This window comes from Falco biarmicus, chromosome 7 (genome assembly GCF_023638135.1).
Source record: "Falco biarmicus isolate bFalBia1 chromosome 7, bFalBia1.pri, whole genome shotgun sequence".
In the NCBI taxonomy this organism is placed as follows: Eukaryota; Metazoa; Chordata; class Aves; order Falconiformes; family Falconidae; genus Falco; species Falco biarmicus.
This window is the reverse complement of record NC_079294.1, coordinates 13,136,592-13,158,732: the sequence shown is the minus strand read 5'-3', so window position 1 is coordinate 13,158,732 and position 22,141 is coordinate 13,136,592. Positions and strand designations below refer to the sequence as shown.

General features: G+C 39.1%; 1 protein-coding gene across 2 annotated transcripts in view; it reads left to right on the top strand.

Annotated features, from left to right (window-relative positions):
- The window catches only part of AKAP6 (A-kinase anchoring protein 6), a 287,326-nt gene that overhangs the window by 114,018 nt on the left and 151,167 nt on the right, over positions 1-22,141 (top strand). For both annotated transcript variants that reach the window (XM_056347614.1, XM_056347615.1), the window contains exon 5: positions 6,519-6,641. In XM_056347614.1, coding sequence (XP_056203589.1) covers positions 6,519-6,641 — 123 coding nt within the window. The remainder of the gene's footprint in view (positions 1-6,518; positions 6,642-22,141) is intronic.

Below are 22,141 nucleotides of genomic sequence, written 5' to 3'. Positions count from 1 at the left end.
ATAATTTTGGCAATGTTAACGCTAGCTTCTTTAAATGCACATATACATATACCCTGTCTAAAGGAATCTCACATTAAAAATATACTAAAAACATCTAAGATACTGCTGCATTTGGTGTAAAAAAAATGGCAATTTTTAATACAATAAAAATTCCATGTTTTCACATTTATTTTTTTTTTTTAGCCATAAATTTGCTATCTCTTAGACTAGAGCTCAAAATTACAGAACTGGGCTTTAGTCTGTTTCCATTCTAAATGTGGTCTAATAAAAGCTGGATTTGTAAAGCGACAGCTGCAGCTGAGATGGAAACATCTTCCTTTCCCACTCCATTCAATTAATGAAAGCTGAACTTCAAAGTCTAAACAGGATCATTTGAAGTGCTAAAATTATTGAACACCAGAACTGTTTACCTTCCTATCTGACCAAGAAAAAGAGAGAGCTTGAAATGTAAAAGTAAAATTAAACCGCTGAAATAAAGTTAGGAAACTTTACAAGTTCTAGTTGCAAGTAGTGGTGCTAGCTTGGTTGAGAGGCATTTGTGCATAATTTTAAGTGACTCACTTGACAGTCACACATTTTTTTCATGACTGTGGCAGTAAAAACTTTTCTGGGAGGTCTTAGTTGTGTGCTGCTCAGAAAATTGAATTCCTATGAGAGTGTGTCTAAGCAACACCCCTGACAAGCTAAGAAAGCATGCATGGATGTCACCAGGGACTGAAGCCTTTCTACAGTGTCATAAGCACTTATGTTGTTATCACCAGTTTTTATCAGGTGTTATCAGAAGTTTTTAAGTTGGTCAGCTGCTTGTTATTTTGCCCACAGGCCTTAATATTTCTCCTGAGCTCTACTTTGTCCTTTTTCACCATAAGCACTGGCTGTGCCACCAACTCAGGGGGACCATGTAGTGAGGGTCAGTGGGTACCTAACTTTAACTGACACATTTGATGGCAGTAAGCATCAGCCTTGGGTCTTCTGCCGCAAACTGTGAAATGGGAAGTTAATGGATATCTGTTTCTAAAGGTCGGTCTTTGGCCGGAGATGGGGTGAGCTTCTGAAGTTCAGTGGCAAAGTGCAGGAGAGGACTATAGGAGCTGGAGAGGCCCAAGGAGAGACTGACTCCTGGGCAATGCCAAGAGGCAGTAGTGGCTACAGGTAGTGAGCAATGAGCTGTGCTGAGCAGTTGTCGCAAGTAGGGAGGAACATATTTGCAAATAGCATCAAGCGAAACAGGAAAAAGGAATGGAGTCAGGCACAAACTGCTTGGGATGCCAGAGACTGCACATTTCTTTTTTTATTTTAAGTATTTAATTTTTCTGACACACACTTGGGATAGACAGAACACACACAGTCCTATTAAATGTAATGAATTGCATGTGAGACTTGTTCATCTGACCACCTCTGTAGGCCTCGCTGCCACGCTCCAGGGTTTCTTGTACTGGCAGCATACCACCACAGCTGCTCTCCCACTCTGTTACCCACATGCCAGACACAACCAGGCTGCCTAACCCAAGATCCTTTGACCAGCTGTACTGGGTGTAGGGAGCCCTACAGCCCTGTGCAGCAGCTGGAGGATCTGTAATTTTTGTGTGCCTTTATATTTAACAAAACAAAGGTGGGAGGCACGCTTCCAGGTACAGTATCTTCTTCAGCCCAATATCCATGCATGCCTTTGGCCTCTGAGCTGGTCCATCCCCAGCCTTTTTGGGTGACTCAGCAAATGAATTCTCATGTGTTATGATTTAAAATATTTGAATGTTCTGGTCATTAATGAGGAAGTCTCAGGAAATTCAGTTAAATCCCATCTAATTTGTTTTTAATTCTTCAGTTAATTAATTCCTTAATTCTACAGAACAATTGAATTAAGTATATTTTAATTCTATAAGACACCAAAGCAGACACACTGAGTTACAGCATTTTTTTCCCCCCAGTATTTACCATGGTCTGTCTTTTTCATTCTTATCTATCCAGAGCAAATAGAATTAGACTCCAAAAACAACACTTTGTACATGCCAAATTTCAAATGAAGGCATTTTTGCCCTAGCTTTGTTCAGGTATGTGTGATTAGAACTTTCTTCCCGCCCCCTAAGAAAAATCTGTAACCTGTCATGAAACAAAATGGAAAGCTGAATGTTTACAAATTTTCTGTGTAGGGTAGGGAAAAGCTTTATCATTATTCGCAAACTTGACTATAGAAGTTGCTACAAATCATCCAAGAACAATCCAGAAACATTTGTTTCTGTACTAAGCAGCACAGAGTAAGAATAACTTTATGCTGTGTCATGTAGGGGCTTGAGTTTTTTAGAAACATCTAGCTTGCTAGCACAGTACAAAACTATGACAAAACTATTACAGTTGCAATACTGAACCAGCTGGTCAAAAGGCAGGGACTGGATTATACTGGTGCTCCTTTTTTTCTGTTCTGTTCCCTTCTTTTCTTGCTGAGGAATTCTTGTACGGTAATTTTTAGCTTCAACGTGGCTGCCTGTGGGTTTTCAACTTTCAAGAAGTTTTGATGGAAAATACAAAAGTTTAATTTCTCATTGGCAAAGCACAGGTTGAGTGGATTTTACAGCATTTTCATTACAAATGGGATAGTGATTAGATCAGGCCCTTAACTAGTATAAATCAGCATAGCTCCACTGAAGTTTATACCTGTTGAAACTCTTTTCCACCTTAAGAATGATGAGAAACAAATAATCTAGAGAAAGAAAAATGTAAGTTCAAACAGAAAAAGCAGAAAGGTTAAGTGTCTAGGAAGGGATATAAAATGGTTTCATGGGCACCTTATAAAATGAAGAAAAAAACCTGAAAAAGATCCTTTATTGGTTATTTGTCATCCTATGAATTTATTTCTTTTGCTGAATACTCCTTGATTTGGATTTAGAATTGCACATTAAGCCTCATCCTTTGTTTTGATATAATTTATGTTGTAATCTGTTCTTTCAAAGCGTAGTTTCATGGTCCGGCAGGGTCTCACAACAGATTTTCTGTATTGTAAGACGTTTTTCCCCTATTATTTTTTAGAACTTATTTTGTCTAAAGCTTTTATTTAAATGTAGATTCTGGCAAATACCCTAAACGATGCAAAACACAACTATTGTAATGCTGCTTGTGTCCCTGGGTACACATACGTCACCGATTGCATTCTGTTCCAACTAACTAAGCCGTCCTGATTACGCAGAAATGACTTTGTGCTGGTCAGTCTGCGGAGGAGCAGCAGCCCTTCCATCCGGGCTAAGTTGTGTTTGGGCTTCCCCTCTGTTATGAGAATCGAGGGGATAAAGGACGTGGATTTTTATCGGTGATGAGGGGCTGATGGCCCGCCGGTATTGCAGATGCTCCTTCCCCACGTGTGGGAGCGCCGGCAGCCTCCTGCTCTGGCTGGGTCCGCACAGCTGCGGGGTCTGCAGCCGATGGAGGCGGCGAGGCCGGGCCGGGGCCGGGCAGCCTGTACATCGCTGCGCCTCGGCAAAACGTCAAAGGCGAGAAGGGAAAGCTCAGCACCGAGCGCCTTCCGCGGTCTCGTCCGCAACGCCAGCGCCGCCACGGTGGGGTGCATTGGCGTGGGTTTCGGTTCCCAGGTAGGGACGAGTCTCTGGGTGATAAAAGTGGCTCTGTCCTCGCTCACCGGCACCAGGCTATTGAAATACATAGGCTGCAGTCTACAAGCGCTGCTACAAGCCCGCCGCGTGCCCCTCCGCGCCGGGGTGCGCAGTCCGAGGGGCGTCCCGCCCCGTCCCGTCCCGTCCCGTCCCGTCCCGTCCCGCCCCCTCCCGTCCCGTCCCGTCCCGTCCCGCGGGCGGGCGGAGTGGCGGCGCGCGCCGGCAGGTGGCGCTGTGGGCCCAGGCACGGCGCTCCCTCCGCCGGCGGCCGCGCGCTGCCCAGCCCTGCCCGTCCGGCCCTGCCGCTTCCCGGCCCGCCGCTGTTTGCGGTTTCTACAGATGTGCGCTCTTGCGTGGTTTCAACGACATTTTATTGCCGTCATTTGAAAGACAGTGGGATTGTTGTGATTTGTGATGCCTGGCAAAGAAACCGAATCCGGCGGGGCTGGCCGCGGCCCGTGCTCTCTCAGCGGGGCTCCCCGCGGGCAGTGGGTCCCCAGCCGCAGGCCCGGCCTTGCCATGCTCAGTGCCTGGTGCTGGCAGCTCTGCCTCTTTTTTCCTCAGATAACTTGGCGCATCGTGGCTCTGTGGGAGACTGCATGTGTATATATATAATTTTTTCCCCCAGGCCCCCAAACCAGCCCCCCGGCATTCCTTGTGCCACCCCCACGCCTGCTCAGGCCTGCAGCCCACCTCATCTGTGCGGCGAGGGGCACGTGCCAGGCTGCTGGAGACTGCTGCTTGGCAGTTTCTAAGCACCAGCGTGAAGCAGCAGATATAAAAACACAGGCATGTTTTGTCAGAGGGCAGAAGTAACTTGGTTGCTAGTAGTTGCTTTTTTATACTGGTGCAAGGCTGCAATGTCTCCGAGCACCCTTTTGAAGGCATACAGACATCGAGTACTGCAGGCAGATGTTATACGTGTCTGTCTCCGTAAAATACATGACGCATATACAAGAGAGAGCCTTTCTTCATTTTTTTGTGCTTACCATATCACCTTGTCTCTCAAGGACAACACATTGCTAAAATGCAGGCAGAGATTTATTGGAGGGACTAGAAAGACTTTACTCCTCCTGTGCCTGCCTTTCCCCCTCAGCTCATGTCCTACTGCTTTGCCAGTCTGGCATCTCTTACGCTCCACTGCGAGCTGGGAGAAAGCAAGAAACAGAGCTGAGGAACATCTTGCCTCCCCTTGGTCCCATGGCTTGATGTGGGGAACATAGCCTTTGTGGTATGGCCTGATACGGGAGAGAGAAGATGCAGCCACCTTCATTACTTGCCCCAGAGTGGAGGGAGGCACGTCATCTCACCACATCCACTGGGCTGTTCTGCCTGTCTTCTTTCCCCCTTTCTGGAATGTCCTGATAAACAGCCTACAACAAAACCCACAGAATAACAGTTTTCATCCTTATAATGTTCTGAGATGCAGTGGGTTCCATGAATAGAGATGGCAATAGTCTCCGTTTCATACTGAGGATGTGTAAGGGTCTCATATAAATAATAATACTAATTAAAACAAAGTATTTAGAATGCCTGAGTGAGTGCTGTCATGCCTGCAGTATGCACTGGAGCGTCCTGTCAGAGGCTAGCTTTGGTTCAGAAGCACTGCCACTTCAGCTGGAAGCCAGGAGTTTGTTCTTGGGCCCTGCTTCTTGGCACAGTGTTGGACCAAAATAACTGCTACCGTGAATTTTGGAGGAAGTGTGACTCTGCTTGGTCTGGGCTATTACCATTGCGCTTCTTTGCATAACACAGCGGTGCACCAACTGCTCAAACTCATTTCTCTCTTGTTTAGAATTCCAGTTTCATGTGTCACTTCAGAGAAGGGGATTTGGGCTCTTGAGTTGCTCAGGAGCCTTTGAAAGTTACGTGTAGCTTGCTTTCAGCTATCTGAATGGACTAGTAATTGACAGAAAGCATTCCATAAATAAATTGGTGAGAACGAGATACTGAGTGTATATACAGAGTTGTTATCTGACTAGAAATTAAAATTCTCACCATGCTGTGAAATTCATAGTTAGTAACTAATAATATAACCAATATTAGACCTAACTTAATCTGCTCTTCATCTTGTAATAGATGGACATTTCTCTTCAGAGTTAATTTTCAGCATGCTTATAAACATCACAGTCAGTTTATTCCATTTACTCTCTTGCTTTGTGGTGGATAAGATTTCAGTAAAATTATCTGTACCCAGTATGTGCTTACAGTATCATCTAATCATGTAAATTCATGGGCACTATTTTTAATCAGACAATATAATTGGTACTAATCTTGAAATAAATGGTGCTCCTGAGAAGCAGGAGCTCCTGTCTTCTCAGGAACCCCATCTGTGTGGCTCATATGCAATCAGCAATATTTATATTAAATGCTATATATTCTGCCTCACCTACTGTTAGATTTCTTCTGAGTCTCATCCTGTGAACCAAAACAGGGATCACAAGACCCAAGTTCTGACAAGTAGTTTCTTCCCTCAGTCCACTCATGTATATAATGCAGCTTTGTTCAGCACTTAATTCAGCCAGCAGTGCTCATGCTACACCCAGTCTGCCCAGTGCAAGGTCTTCAGCTCAATTTTCATTGTAATCTATATGCAGCTTTTTACATATTCCCCTCATATCTTCTAAAACTTACTGTTTTCTCCATTTCATCACAGTCATATAGATGTCGCATTGTTCTGTTCCAAAATATCACCTTAGATTATCCCCAGAAACACCAGTCTGCTCCTCATTTACTAGAAGGCCACTTGCTAATTGTTTATTTCTTTGCATGCTTGTAAAGTAAAAGGCAACATTTTACAAAATGAGAGTACAAAACTCTCCTGGCTTAAAAAAAATATCGAGCATACATTTTCTGGATTGCCATTTTACTAACAAATATGCTTTTCTTGTTCTTTCTCTTTTCTTATCTGGTAAGGGGTTTGTAAGCAAGCTGGATGAATTCATTCACTGGTTAAATGAAGCCATGGAAACAACAGAGAATTGGACTCCTCCTAAAGCAGAGACAGACAGCCTTAAACTGTACCTGGAGACGCACTTGGTAGGACAAGATTATACTATGATTACTATCTGTAATTGAAGTGTTCTGCTGTGCTTTTTACTTGATTATTATTTTTTAATTACTGGTGTGAATCTATATTTTAAAGTAAGATTTGCAGCATTGCAGTTTATTTTAATGAAAATACCAACAAATTATTTTCTGTATTTGAAATATGTACTGATAGCTTTGTAAAAATTAAATTAAGAGCCAGAATTACATTGCAGTTCAGAAATTATCTCCAAAACTGAAAGAAAATGGCGATAGCAAAAGGAGAAAAGATAATGTTTCTTCTGATCATTCTAGGATTTTTACTAGACTGTAACATTAGCAAAACTGCCACTAGCAAGGAACTCTTCCTCTCTCCCACACTTTTAACATAGTACAGAGTAATTTAAATAAAATATATGAAATAATTATTTCCATCATTTTACTTGATGTGCATTTTTGTTGTATTATTAATACAACTGTCACTAAGCTTGTTCTTGTGCAAAAAGCTAAATCATTGGGTGGAAGTAGCAAACACTTGGATGAATAATCTTCTGAATATATTGCAAGCTGGAATTACACATTGAGAAATATTTGGTAAACCTCATGAGACATTCACTGAGTTCTTCCAGTTTCTGGAAGAATTCTGTTTCTGGTTATGTGGAGGTGAAACAAAGACCTGAATTAAACCAAATATTAAGTTCTCAAAAGCAAAATTTTATGCTGCAGGTAGAAAACAGACATCAATATATGCTGTTCAATGGATAGGTGTCTTAATAGGTAAACTATACAGTAAAAAAAAAAAAAAAAAAGAAGAAAAAAAAAGAATGGAAAATTAAGCTAAGTAATTCCTTCTCTGCCAAAATCTTAGGTTCTTGCCGGTATGAATTGGAAGAAAACCCAGTGATAGCACTATTCTGAGCCAATGACTTAGACGCCCCAGCTAGATAAAACAGTACATTAGCTGAACCCACATCAGAGCATCAACCTGCAAAGCTCAGGCTCATTTCCAGTCTCTGATAATCTGATGGTGGAAAATTATTTGACAGTCCCAGGAAGTCACATGATGCATTACAGGAAAAAATGTCATTCTGCCCCTCCCGTAATACTGGAGTGACTGTTATTAATTAAATATACATTAACCACATATAAAATTAGAACCAAACTGAAAACTGTCTTTAGAATTTCAGCTATAAGAAAACTCTTTTGTGTCTTTTGTTCTTAAACATTTCTGTTGTAGTAGCACCTATAGGCAGCCACTAGACTAAGTGCCTGTTGTGCTAGTCTATTAAATGTAGTACGAAGACACTACATATTCACCTTACATTGCAGATTTTGGATTTTATGGCAGAGTTTGTTTTTTTGCCTTTTCTGCACACACTTGGTCCCATGATTCCCACTATGTTTACAGGTGCTCTGAAGACATAGAGATCAGGCCTCAGGAAAGGCATTGGTAATTTCAATTTGTTTTCTTCTTACTCTGCAACATGAAACTTTTGGAGAGATGAATTTTTGCAAGTAGAACTGCAATTTTCACTCTTGACTGGATAGAAAGAAACATATTCCAGGAACAGGGCAATCACCAGTCTGAGTCTCTGTCACAGTCAGTTTCTTTTTCTCCCTCTTCCATGGGGAGTAGCACAGTAGCTCTTTTGCAGACTTCCAAATTTGCCTTGTCCTTCTGTGGGAGGTGAGGCCAAACCCATCTATCAAACTGGAATGTGGAGTAGTAGCCCAGAGGCAACTCCTTCATTGCTAGAGGTAGTCAGAATTAATGAGTATGTGGGCACCTGTACAACTTCACTTTCCTCTGCAAGTACTTAGGCTCCCAGCTGTACTCTGTATATCTGCGTATCTTTGGGGCAAGAAGATCTTCGTATGTTTCAGGATTACTATGTTATGAAACAAGAAGATTGGTTTGTTGTTTTTTTTCCTTTACTACTGTGATGTAAAATGTCTAAAGAATAGTTCAGTTTCAATTTGATGATATTATAATTATTTTTGTGGCATATATAGCTAGTGAAAATATCATTGTACAACCTAAAAAAAGTAACTGTGACTTTTTAGATTTCAGAAAACTTGCTGTTGTGTTTGTTTCTACACAGTGAATTGAACTATTAAAATACAGAGCATTTTTATAGTGGGGAAGATAGTAATTTATATTAATTAGATTGTCAGCTTTTCAGTGTCATTTGTCTGTCAGAAATCCTAATCTGTGTTTAAACAGAAGTATATGAACTACAATTCGCATTAAGCTCAATGTTAAGATGTCCCTTGGTTCAGCATTATGAGACAATGGTGATTAAGGTCTCTGTGAGGGTACTTATACTGCTCATTTTCTTCTTTTGCCAGTCGGTGACATGCTGTTACTCGCCTAAGATTTGTTGAAGAGGGCTTTAGTACTTTACAGGTTTAGGTTCCAGACTTAGGGGTTCAGACACTAGTAGCAAACTAACCTGGAAAACAAAGAAAATGTATTGGTTCTTTACTATATACTGCATCTGCACTGGCGAACCTTATAGCTATGATTCCTCACTGGTGCACATTTTCTGGTTGTAGAAGGAGTGAAAACTCTGTAGATTAGTATTTTTATTAGTAGAGGCAAGGCCTTAGCCTTTGGCACAAATTATCAATTTCACCACCTGTGATATTGTTTTCTTGGAAATATGTTTGTTGCAATAACAAAATTAGTGCCATAAAGTGAGAATATTTTGCATTCATGAATTAAACGTCTGCTGTCAAAATCTAAGGAAAGAAAATATGGGAGCAGGAAAACAGAAAAATGTACTTGTCCCCTTTCTCCTTATTGGCTGGGAAAAGTCTTGCACAGGACACAAGGACAAAGTTGTGAACATCCTCAAAATTTTTCAGTATGTAAAATTATTGACTCTTATTTTAGGGTCTCAGTGTAAATTGTTGATACAAGATTGAATTTTAAAGTCTTTCCTCACTCTAACTCGCTTTTTTACATCTTTGACATTTCCAGAAATGGTGTGGCACAAACACTTAAAGAGAGTGTATTTATATTAAGAAAACCCCCAAAACCCCACAAAAACACACCACAAGAAACCGACAACCTCAATTTATTAGAATCTTTGTATAAGGTAATGCTCACATGAGGAATCAAATCTCTTGAACAGGATGGCAATGCAAGTCTCTATTATAAGCATCCTTGCATGACATCAGCTTAAATTGGTAGAACTCCCCAAACTATTGTTCTAGTTAATTCTTATACTTGGTCTGACATGACTGTCCACGCAGGATGTTAATCAGCACTTTGAAGCATACAAATAGTGTATGTCTATTGCTCTTGGCCTAGCAAGAGCTACCTGGAGTCATCACTGTGACTGTCTGAAGGCCCCACCTGGACAGCTCCTGAAATAATTAGTGAAGCACTTCATTGTGAAAGGTGGAAGGCAGCCTCTCCTCAAGTTGGTCTGTTGTTCCCAATTAATCCATTATGTCGTCTGTGCAGAGACTAGCTGTGGAGTTCCTGGGCCATCCAGGGAATTGTCAACTAAGTGCGCTGTGTGTGCACACAGGCACAGCCCTGATACTCAAATACACCACAATTATAATTACTAACTGTAGGACAAATTGAAATTTCATTCTGAAATTACAGTTACAACTTAAACTCCATAGATTTTGCCATGATGAGTGACCATATGGTTTGGTAAAGAGTAAATTTCTTCTACAAATTGAAATGTAGTCTACATCTGGAATGTGCACCAAACAGACAATCTTCAGCTTGGAGGCAGTTTTCTTGCAAATTTTAAAATTCATTTCCCTGATTTTCTGAAAAAAGACATTGCTATATACTTCATTTTAGATAACACCAAAGCACAAAACAATCAATAAAAATACTCTGAGAGACCCCTGGAATAGTGACCGAAATTATTCTTTCAATTTTATGGGTCTTCACAACTGAGCAACATTGGTGAAAGTGATTTGGGCGTTGTGTGCTTCCCTTTCATATAGGAGAGCTGACATGGAGCTGCCACCACTTGGACTTCTGGCACCACTGCAGGCAGCCACCCAAGCCGACAGATGTTGAAAACACTCTCATATGTTTTTCATAAAATGGGCATTTTTCAGCAGAAATCTGCTTTGCCACAAAGGCCTCAGTCAGCCCCTACTAGAGAAAAAAGGGGGGCAGGATTTGAATTTTGTCAATGGTTAGGCTCAAATCACTTCCTAATGAAAAGATAGCTTCATTATCCTTACAAAAAGGAACTTCTGAAAATGGTTTCTAATTCACTTTATCTTTTGTAGCTCTTCTTTTCTGTTTTGCTGATTCTTGCCCATTGGCACCCAGATCAAAATCAGCTACTAGCAGACTCTAAGCATAGTCTTGGTGGTATGCAGATGAGTTCTCATCAGAAACAGTATCCTGAAGGTAGCTTGTGAGCTAAAAGCATCTGTCTAGATGGTACTGCTGTGCTGGTGAAACCAAACAGACTTTCTTACCAGCTTAACAAATAAGAATTCTCCATGTTACTTGTGACCATTTTAGTCTGCTAAAATAGACATTTTACTGCTCTTTCTCCCTGACCTGAAAAGATACATTGTTTTAGCACAGTAAAGAAGTAAGCTAGCAAATGGGGAAATGTGAAGAGCCATCAAGGAAAAGGTTTAGATGAAAGGCACTGGATATATTTGCTGAGGCCTGGGACTTTTAATTCTGTAGTCTCAGCTTTTCCCTTTGTTGTCAATACAGTAATCTGCTTTCTTGTTGCTGCACAACTCCTGGTTGTGCACCATAGTGTGGTGTCCTCTTAGGTCTTTTGGCCAAATCCATTTCTGTGTTTAGTGTCATACTTAGAGCTAGGTAATACAAGCCTTTTAAATTGAAACCTGCAAATTAAAAATAGCTTATTTGACGGAACTTTTTAAATCCTTGCATTTATTAGTGGATGTTGACAAACTGTTTTTCAGTGGAGATAAAATTAATTAAGGAAAGGTCGTCTTAGAAATTTGGAATTAGTAGTCAGGTATTTTTGTCCTAGCAATCTTGCTCTTCAGAATATCTTAAGGTTAAAATGCTGAAATCTTGAGTACAAGGAACAAGAGGGGAAGTAGGATGATAGATTTAGCATTTTTATTTCAAAACCAGCTAAAGAATTGCTAGAGGTTCCTAAGATGATGTACTTTCTTTTGAAGTGCCTGTTGCCTTTTGAGTAAGACCATGGCTGTGACCTGCTTACATTTAAGTTTGCAGTCTGGATGAGAGCAAATTGTATAATCACATAATCATAGAATGGTTTGAGTTGGAAGGGACCTTTAAAGGTCATTTAGTCCAACCATCCTGCAGTGAGCAGGGACATCTTTAACTAGAGCCCGGTCCAACCTGACCTTGAATTTTTCCAGGGATGGGGCATCTACCATCTCTCTGGACAACCTGTTCCAGTGTTTCACCACCCTCATTGTAAAAAATGTCTTCCTTATGTCTAGTCTGAAACTTTTAGTTTAAAATATTACCTCTTGTCCTGTTGCAACAGGCCTTGCTAAAAACTTTGTCCCCAGCTTTCTTATAAGCCCCCTTTAAGTACTGAAAGGCCACAATAAAGTCTTTCCGGAGCCCTCTCTTGTCCAGGCTGAACAACCCCAAGTCCCTCAGTCTTTCCTCATAAGAGGGGTGCTTCATTCTTCTGATCATTTTTTGTAGCCCTCCTCTGGACCTGCTCCAGCATGTCCATGCCTCTTCCGTGCTGAGGGCCCCAGAGCTGGATGCAGCACTCTAGGTGGGGGCTCAGCAGAGCTGAACAGGGGCAGAATCACCTCTCTCAACCTGCTGATCACGCTTCTTTTGATGCGGAACAGGATACGGTTAGCTTTCTGGGCTGTGAGCGCACATTGCTGGCTCATGTCCAGCATTTAATCTACTAGTACCCCCAGGTCCTTCTCTGCAGGGCTTCTGTCAGTGTTTCACTTTACTGTCATTGTAAATGTGGACATAAGTTATCCTTAGAAAAGATGGCAGCTGGTGGTTTCCTGTTTCTCCAGATAGCACAAAGGAGTTGTTGGTCACTCACAGAAAGAATGGAGGAAGATGGCCTCCTTGAAAATAATTGTTCACACCAGGGTTATTTATTTGTTGGCTTTTTTAGGCAAAAATATCTGTTCTATTTAGTTGAAACTAGAATAGCAAATACTGTTCTGTAGAAAGTACAAGTGGCTTGGATTGGATGGAGTCATTGCAGTACAAAGTGTGGTTTGGCTATGCTAAATGATCATTTCCATCAATGAGAATTTTTTTGGTTTTATTTCTAAAAAATTGTGTGATCCCTTTCTGTATTTTTAACCTCATTTTATTTGCAACTTTTATGCCACATTAAAGGGCTTTTTAGCCCAGAATTGTGCCATTATATTAACCTTCTCAGTCACCATATTTACTTTACATGCTACAGTCTTAAAAATATCATAGAGCAATTATCACTAGTATTTCAAAGCAAATTATACATGTTGATTCACACTAGCATTTACTTCTCTTCTGTATATGAAGTTTAGATGTCAACTCCATTCCAAAACTAAATTCTTCTTATGATATGGGAGTTTTGATAGTTTTATCTACAGAGAAATGAAGTAAGAATTTTCCTATGTCCAGTATAAATGTTTCTGGCCACATCATTGCTCAGCACTTTCTTAGCTGTAAATAGAAAATGCTTTCATACAGAAAATAGACTATTTCCCCGTTTAAGAAATTGTATTGGTGAAGTAATGATGCTTCTGTGATATCTCATGATAACTGATTGTCTGTTTGTAACAAGTCTGCTATGTCTGAAAAAAAAATCATTCTCATCTCCTTGGAAAATCTCGTTTTCTGAAAAATGTCAGTTTAGAGGAGTATTAAATACCTGTTCTTGTTGAAAATAAGGTTAAATACACATGCCTTGGGCTAATCTACTGGCTGTCTTTGTGGTAGTGGTGGTAACAGTAATTTTATTAAATGTATTAAAGCCTCTGAAATGGCAAAGTTATGTACTGTGCTTTTGCTGTTTGGGCATTTCCAATGTCCTTGTCAGCCAATTTAGATTTTTTTCTTCAAAATACACAATAGTGTCTGCAGGATGATGGTGCTGAAGAGTCTGAGCGCCATGGGTGGACTAATCTCTTGCTTTTCTAAGGACTTTGGTTTGAATCTGTTTAGCCTATTGTTACTTTGAATTTCTGAATCCTATGCTGTTATCTTGAAAGGTATTTTGGGTATGCATGGGTTCCTGAATGTATGCCCTTTTATATAGAGAGCAGTCTGCAGAACACACTAATCAGAGATACAGACTAAACCCAGCAGATTGCAAATGACACAGGCAAATAAAAGGACTTAATAGAAAGTAAGACATCAATCTTAAACAAAGAGAATGCATGTATATTGCCAGTTGTGACTATTATTCAGCTTTTTAAATATGTAAATTCAATAACTTCTATGTATTTTTTTCTGTTTCTTGAGTTTGAGATCATCAAGAGGAAATGTTGCTGTCATTTAATGCATTTGGCTGTACCTGGAGCCAGACAGCGTACAGTTGCTGACAGTGGGAAAAATAGAGGCTTCTAAACTGTTTGGACTGTTCTTTAGAATTTCAGCGACTTTTTTGGTGACTAAATAAGAGAAAAAATCAGGTATATAAGAGAAATCCAGGTATATAGTCTGCTAATCACAGTACTGTTGTCCTGACCAATAGAGAGATGCTGCGCTTGATCTAAAAATGTTTCCCATAAGGTCACGCAATGAGGAAGAGCTGACACATATCTTTTCTTTGTAAGAAGGAGTGGGCCATGTTTATGCTCCCAGCATCACAGAAGTAGGCGATCTGTTACTACTATGTTTGTTTTCAGTGAAGGAAGGACTTGTCCATTTACTGGCCCATGCTGTTACTACCAGCTGTTACCACACAGTCCCACTCAGGAGGTTTATTTTGTGCAAGCTTGTACCAAAAGAAGTGATGGCTTAGTAATTTTCCTAGAGACTGAATGGCTTGAATGCTATTAAGAGTACAACTTTTTTCTAAACTTGTCGTCCAAATTTGTAGATACCTAACCTTGCATAGGTACTTTTTACAGCCATGAAGAAAAAAAGGCTATTGCATTTACTTTTTTTTTTATTGGTTCACACCATCCCAGTACTCCTTTTCTTCTCTTTGTTACCACACCGAATTTACATAGTTGTGCATAGGAGGGGAACAGGATCCCGTCATGAAAGGTAGCACTGTTGGGCCTGCCTGTAACATATTAGTTAACTAGCTTCACAGGAGGCTGTCCCAGCATCTCTAGTTTTTAGAGCTGCAGCTCTCTCTGGACAGAGGAGGCATTAAACCAGAGGCAAAGAATATTAGAACATCACCCTAAAGTAGCTCTGCTGCTTCTAATGAAGGAGAAGGGAAAATTGTAACGTCCAAAATCTAAACTCCATCATTTGTGAGGATTTTGAAGTCTTTTGATCTAAGTGTATGGAAATCTAGTGTATGAACAAGTTTAATGTGTGTCTCAAGAACAATGATATTGCTCTGTTGTTTTTTTTGTTTGTTTGTTTGTTTGTTTTTTAAAAATAATTCATGATCTTTGAGATTTGAAAAAACCAGAATTTTATTTTCACCAATATCCAGGATACTTTTAAGCTAATATTTATTGCTTTGGAGGAGGGAACGATGAGATCCTTAAAGCATAGTGTTCTTTTACATGCAAGAATATAGAGGGTGGTATATTCCTCTGGGTATGTATGAAATATCTGATGTAGTTTTGTTAGAAAACAAGGCCAAACGCTGTCATGAAGCACATTAAAACCCAGATTGTTCAGACTTTGGGAAAGGTTTAAATTCATTTGCACTTGTGGATGAAGCTGAACAAAGCAGGGTAATGACTTGGCAGTGTTACAGTGTTCATCCCCTCTCAAGTCTCACCACTCATAACAGTAAAACTCTTGGGTGCTGAGGTATCCCAAAACACAGATACTGTAAGTCTGAGTGGCGAAAGTTAGGCATTCCGCTGGGTCCACTGTGTGCCTGGCCTGCAGAAGAAATTGTTTGCATGCAGGGGATTCAGTGCCTGTAATGATATAATGGAATCAAACTGCCATTATAAAATGTTCTGTACTAACTTGATCAGGAAATTTCAGTAAAAAGTATTTCATGTAGTTCTGACTTAGAAGCTTTATAGCAATTGCCAAATAATCTCTCTTTGAATGACAACTTGGTTACTCTCTTTACACTAATTTATCATTGTAAGATTTTGCAAAACTTTAAAAATTTGATTTTAAAGTTATGATTATTTTATTAATGAATTGCATAATGCTTTGTGTAGAAACTCTGTTAACTGTGATTTTTATGTCTTAATATATATGCTATTGCCTGAAATTTTAGTATGCTGGCATGATCAATATAGATGTAGTCTGTAATTTGTTTTTGAAAGTGAAATGAAATCTATTCTTAAAAAATTCTGAGACTAAAAAGAATATAATGCTAGGATCTCAGAGAACAAACAAGCACACTTTCAACAACATTTAAACTATATTTGCTTTTACTTATCTGCCAAGAGTTAGTTCACTCCCATGGGTTCTGTGCTATGTCTCTCAAAGGCATAATATTCACACTTTAAGTACTAGAAGTGATGGCATTGCTGACTGTGTTTTGGTGTTTGCAATGCCAAAGATTTCAGCAGAATTACTGAAAAATCAGGACATGAATGGAGGTCTTCACTGGTAAATGTTTTGCATTGCACCTCCTATGGTATTTGGGTTTTTTTGTTTCCTAATTCTACAGATGAATTGGGTTAATAATTTGGAATCTCAGTTTGTTAGGTATATATTGCTAAGAAGGCATAAATTGCATTAAACCTTATATCTGTACATATATAAAAAGCAAATTACATCTCATTCATATTCCCCTGAAATTTTAACAGAACTAAAATCTTTCAAGGATTTTTCTAAAACTACATACTGTTATTTAGTGTCAGTGAGTGCTTTTTGGTCTGTAAGTTAGTAAATTTATTTTTAAATTTTATATCTATATCTATCTATATCTATATCCACCCCTCCCCAACAGTAACTCCATATTTGCCAAGGCTGCTGTGCCCCATTAATTTATCTTTGGATTGGAAAGTTCTTTTCTCTTGGTTGGCTTTTTTTTGCATGTAGTAGGACAATACTACTTAGGCATATTTTGGTGAAATATCTTTCCGGCATGTTGGGTCTCTCCAGATGGAAGAAGTATACCTAGAAATGTGTAAGATCAGCTAGACAAATGTCATCTTGAAAGAAAAAGGAGTCAGAAGACTGCGACTTCTGGGGATTATTTTCTGAGTATGTCAGGAAGACAAGACGTGATCAAGGACAGTTACATATGGTGGACTGGATGTGCAGTTCTCCGTGCTTATGACAATTTAACAATTGTTTCACTGTATAGCCATTTTGCCCCTGTGCTTTCTTGCCCATGTTCTTCCATTCCTCATCCCTTGATAATGAACAGAGATTCAATTTAGGAAGCCTCACGTAAACATTTTTATGAATGTACTACGCTTAGACAAAAGCAGAGAGAAATTTCTGTAGTGAAACACAAAAAAGAAATCAGAGTTGGCAGCAGGAGAATTTACGTGAGTTTGTGTTGTGGTTTAACCCTTGCTGGTGATGAAGTACCACGCAGCTGCTCGCGCACTCCCCCCACCCTGGTGTGATGGGAAGGAGAATTGGAAAAAGGTAAAAGCTATGGGTTGAGATAAGATTTTAATAATTAAATAGAGTAAAACACAACAACAGCAACAACAACATAATAGTAGATAATGAAAAGGGAGATAAAAAAAAAAAAAGAGGCAGAGGAACAAAACCCAAGAAAAACAAGTGATGCACAATGTAATTGCTTACTACCTGCTGAATGATGCCCATCCAGTCCCCAAGCAGCAACTGACCTCTCCCAGCCAGCTCCTGCCAGTTTGTATATTGAGCATGACGTTCCATGGTACGGAATATCCCTTTGGCTAGTTCGGGTCAGCTGTCCTGGCCATGCTCCCTCTTGCCTTTTTGTGCACCTGCTCACTGGCAGAGCATGGGAAACTGAAAAGTCCTTGACTTAGGGTAAGCACCACTTGGCAACAACTAAAACATCAGTGTGTGATCAACATCATTCTCATACTAAATCCAAACCACTGCACTGTACCAGCTACTAGGAAGAAAATTAACTCTATCCCAGCTGAAACCAGGACAGTTTGAAATTGGAAGCATCTGCAAAAATAGCCTCTATGCCTTCTAAACTAAATCTGCAAAAAGGGCTTCCTGGAGAGTTGGGCTAGCTATACTTTTTTCTCAACGTCTAAAATTAGGCATTCAAAACTTGGCTAAATTCTGAAGAGATGAAAAACACCATGAGAAATGAGAAACAGAAACTGGGAAACCTAAAGTATTTACTGTGAAGAAGATTGTGCTATTCATGGTTAGGAGGTAACAAAGGGAAAAGACATTGATTGCCTAGTACTGGAATGGCAGAAGCTGTGATGGAGAAGAAAGGGGTGAGGTGGTTTTACAAAAGTGTGAATTACTGTAGGACTTCTGGGGTAGAGCCTTCCCCACTGTATTTAGATTTTTTGGCCTGTCACAAATTCGATGGTATGCGAAAGACCTAGGCTGCTCTCTGTCCTTGTATTATAGTTCTTACTCTTACAATTTTATCTATTTAAAGGTCTCAAGGGATCAGGGCTTTCACTATTTCCCTTAGGAGATTATTACACAATCTAATAGATCTGACTTTTTCTTAATTTAATTCCATTAGTCCCATCTACTAGACCCTCTGATACTGTACTATGCTAATAAGTCTTCTTTCTGCTTGGTGTTCAGATTCATAGAATATAAGTAGCTGATAATGGCCCTTAATCATCATTTAGTCAGTCTTGTTTATTTCTTATAAACTTCTACCATTTCCACCTTTAAACATATTCCGTTTGCTCTTCACTAAACTCCCACCAGTCTGTGTGTTCACAAATATGCTGGGTCCTCCCAGGCAAAATGTATATTCAGATCAAGTGAAAGGTGGAGAATGCATATCAGTGATTGGAAGGTAAAATCATTCCTGGGTTTGCTATAATTATCTCGTTACTAAGCATTTTGAACTCAGAATGTTCAGTTAATACTATGTTTAAATGAATGATAAACTTACAAAAAGAAATTGTCTGAGCAGTCAAACCACCTTACATCTGATCTACATCTACAGTGGCACAATGCCAGCATAAGATGATGATTGTGGGATTTCAGTAGTGAGGTTCCCAGATCAGTTTTATGTCAATTTTAAAGGCATTTTAGATTATAATCTGATATTGTGAATCAACATAGATAGTGATACTGTTATTTTGCCCAGTTTTATCTGCCTACAGATGCCAATGGAAGGAATTACCCCCAGAGAAACCCAACAAATTAATCTTTTAAAGCTTTCTCATTGTTGCAGGGAGTAGAAGATGACATCTTTCCACTAGCTATCCAATTTTAAAAAGTATCTACCAGCTCCCATCAGTTACAGAAGGAAATACTGTGTGGTTCATCTAAGGAAAATGATGATCATATTCTATTAGGCATTAGAAATTTGCTTAGCAGTTGGTGATAATTGGCCCCTTGGCCATCGCTGCTGTAGGGAGGTTATGTTCTCCGTCTTAGGGAAAGAAGAAAAAGATCCTTAGTGGGTGCTGCAGCTTCAGAAGTGGATTCACCATGTTCTCCTTAGAAAGCAAAGGTAGAATGTCTGCTGTTGTGGTAAAAATAAACCTTGACTATGGAGCTTCGTAAAGCATTTCCATGGTGTTTGTGTTCTGTTTAATAGGTGGAGTGTTACTCAGAAATACAGCTTAAAAAAAAGAAGAAATTAAAAAATTCTTTATACTCACCTAGGTTTTATAGAAAATGTGATCAAAGGAGACATTTACTGGAACCATTTCACATGTAACATTTAATGCCCAGGAAAACATATCCTACTGACTTCTAATAGTGAGTAAGCTTTATATCTCTGATGAAAAATGTAAGGCTTTCCTAAGCAAGATATTCACCAATTGTTAAAAACTCAAATAGTTTGATGATCTATTTGTAGATCTGTGAAATGCACTATTTCATAGAAGATAGGATCTTTTTCCATGTACAAATTGCATATGAATACCCATTTTATATAACCATTGACCCATTAATTATGTATTTATTATTATGTCATTAGAATGCTAAATATATGACCATTTCCTTGTTAACATAAGGGCAGCTTTCACAGTAGTTATTTTTTTGATTTACTGAACGTCATTGTTAGGTAGTGTTCAGGAGTGTGAAAGTACCATATTATTACATGGCTTATTAGGTTATTAACTCGAGTATGTTGAGAGTAGACAGTGACCAGACAGAGACTTTCTGTGTGGTCAGAACTCCTCAAGGAAAAAAAAACAAACACCAAAAAACCAAACCAAACCAAAACAAAAACAACAACAACAAAAAAAACAACCAAAAACCCCACCCAAAACCCGCTATCTTTGCATAACCAAAAGTTGAATTCAGTACTTTATATCTTGGTATTTTGTCATAGCAAGCTATTGGGAGGTAACTGTGCCAGGACCAACATAGTTGCAAAAGTATATTAAGAATATCAGAACAAATTTTCAGGATCTGTTTCAAGTAATATTCCCTTTAAGAAAAATGTAATATGATAATTAAAAAAAAAACCAACATTTTTTTTTTCTTGGAGATTATTGGTATATGGCATGTATTTAGTAAATAAGTGAAACACATTTGTTGCTCCATTTTCTTGGAACTTTACTGTGAGTTGAAACTGTCTACCTATCCAAAACACAGCATGGCTGGTAATATTTGCAGGAGTTTGGTTACCCTTCCAGGATTGTCTCAGTGAAAGAATCACATGTCTTTTCTACCAGAAACTGTACCCATCACTCTAAATTTCACAATTTAATTCTATCTGTCACAGAAGGTGTTGTAATTAAATGTGCTACATTATTAGCAAAAACATACATTCAACTGTACCTAAATATAGAAGTCCCTACTTTAGTAATACTGTGGTTTTCTTGAAAAATGCAAATGACTATAGGAAATTTTAAATTAAGCTTTCTATTTAAAATTCTAAAATCATAGCTCACTTAAAGTTGAATTGTCTAAACCATTGCTCTAAAAATAAATACCCTAGAAGTGGTGATATTTTTCTCAAAGGTATTCAAACACATAAAAAAATGAACCTCAAGAAAATTAGGTCTCAGGGGTAGCCCAGTACTCCACACACACTAATAGTATGATTGACTGAGATAATTAAAATATTTATTTTAGTACATTACCTTCATCTGGCAGTAGTTGTAATCTGCTGTGTCATTTAAAGTAATCTATATTAACATATACATTTTAGGTTCACATGATACTTAGTTGCTTATTTGTGTTTCAGAGATGCAAAGTACTCTAGAAATCATTAGTCGGACACATCATGACTTAAATAAAATACATGCTTACACAAAGTCTGTGTGCCTCTGGAAACAAAAATACTCAATATTTGACTTCCCTTACTGCAGATATGAAGAGGTCAAGACCCAAGTTGTGCTTTATCACATTACAAAGATTTGTTAAGAACAGAGGGTTGCGAAACAGTGAAAGATTGTATATCAGAGCTCAATATGTACATACTGTAGGATAGCTACTCAGTAGAAGTTTCCTAAATATAAGTATCTACAGCTGTAAAATATATCCTCAGGGGAACTTCAAATAAATATTTTTTCAAATATTTTTTCTCATCCCCAGTTGCACAGGCGAATAAGATGAGAGGGCGAGATTATAATATGTTGGAAAAGTACTCTTATTTTTAGTGTGTTCAGAGCCCAGTATAGATCAGGAGGTGCCTTTTTCCCCATGGAGGTTCTTGCAGTATTGTTGCCCTATGAATCAATCAGTTTGCTAAGTGTCAGGGGACAGCTTCATTTTGTGAAGGCTGAGCTCCTTGGCCCCGTGCAGCCAACAGAAGATAGCACTCCTGGGGCTTTGTACTTACAGTTTTGGAGTCTTTATTCCTGTTTATTTACAGTTCTGTAGCTTTAACAGAACTGCATGATTCCTGCCTCACTTTTCCTTTCTTGCTAAATAAGAACAGTTGATATTTATATATAGATGCATGGTGACTGGGAAAAGTGCAGAGAACTTCATAAGGATGTTTTGCTTCTTGCAGCTTGTAAACTACATTACATACACTGTAGTGCTAGGGATGACATTAATGTGTTGTTTAAAAAGCTGCTGTCAGGCCAATGCACATGCATTTTCCATAATGTATATGTGCTCATGTGTGATATTTAGACTGCTCCATAGCTGCAAATGTGTCTGGTAAAATGGCTTTGATTAATTGACTACCCTCCTCTTCTCCTTTCCTCTCCTCAAATGCAAAGGCTCCATTCATTATCAGGGAAGATCAGAGGAGGAGGGGAGCAGAGTTCCTGGGTCGCACGCTGTTAGAGTTACAATTTTCCAGATGCCATAAGTAAACAGTAGGGAACGGGAAATATCTGGGGTGGGAGAGGACCTCTAT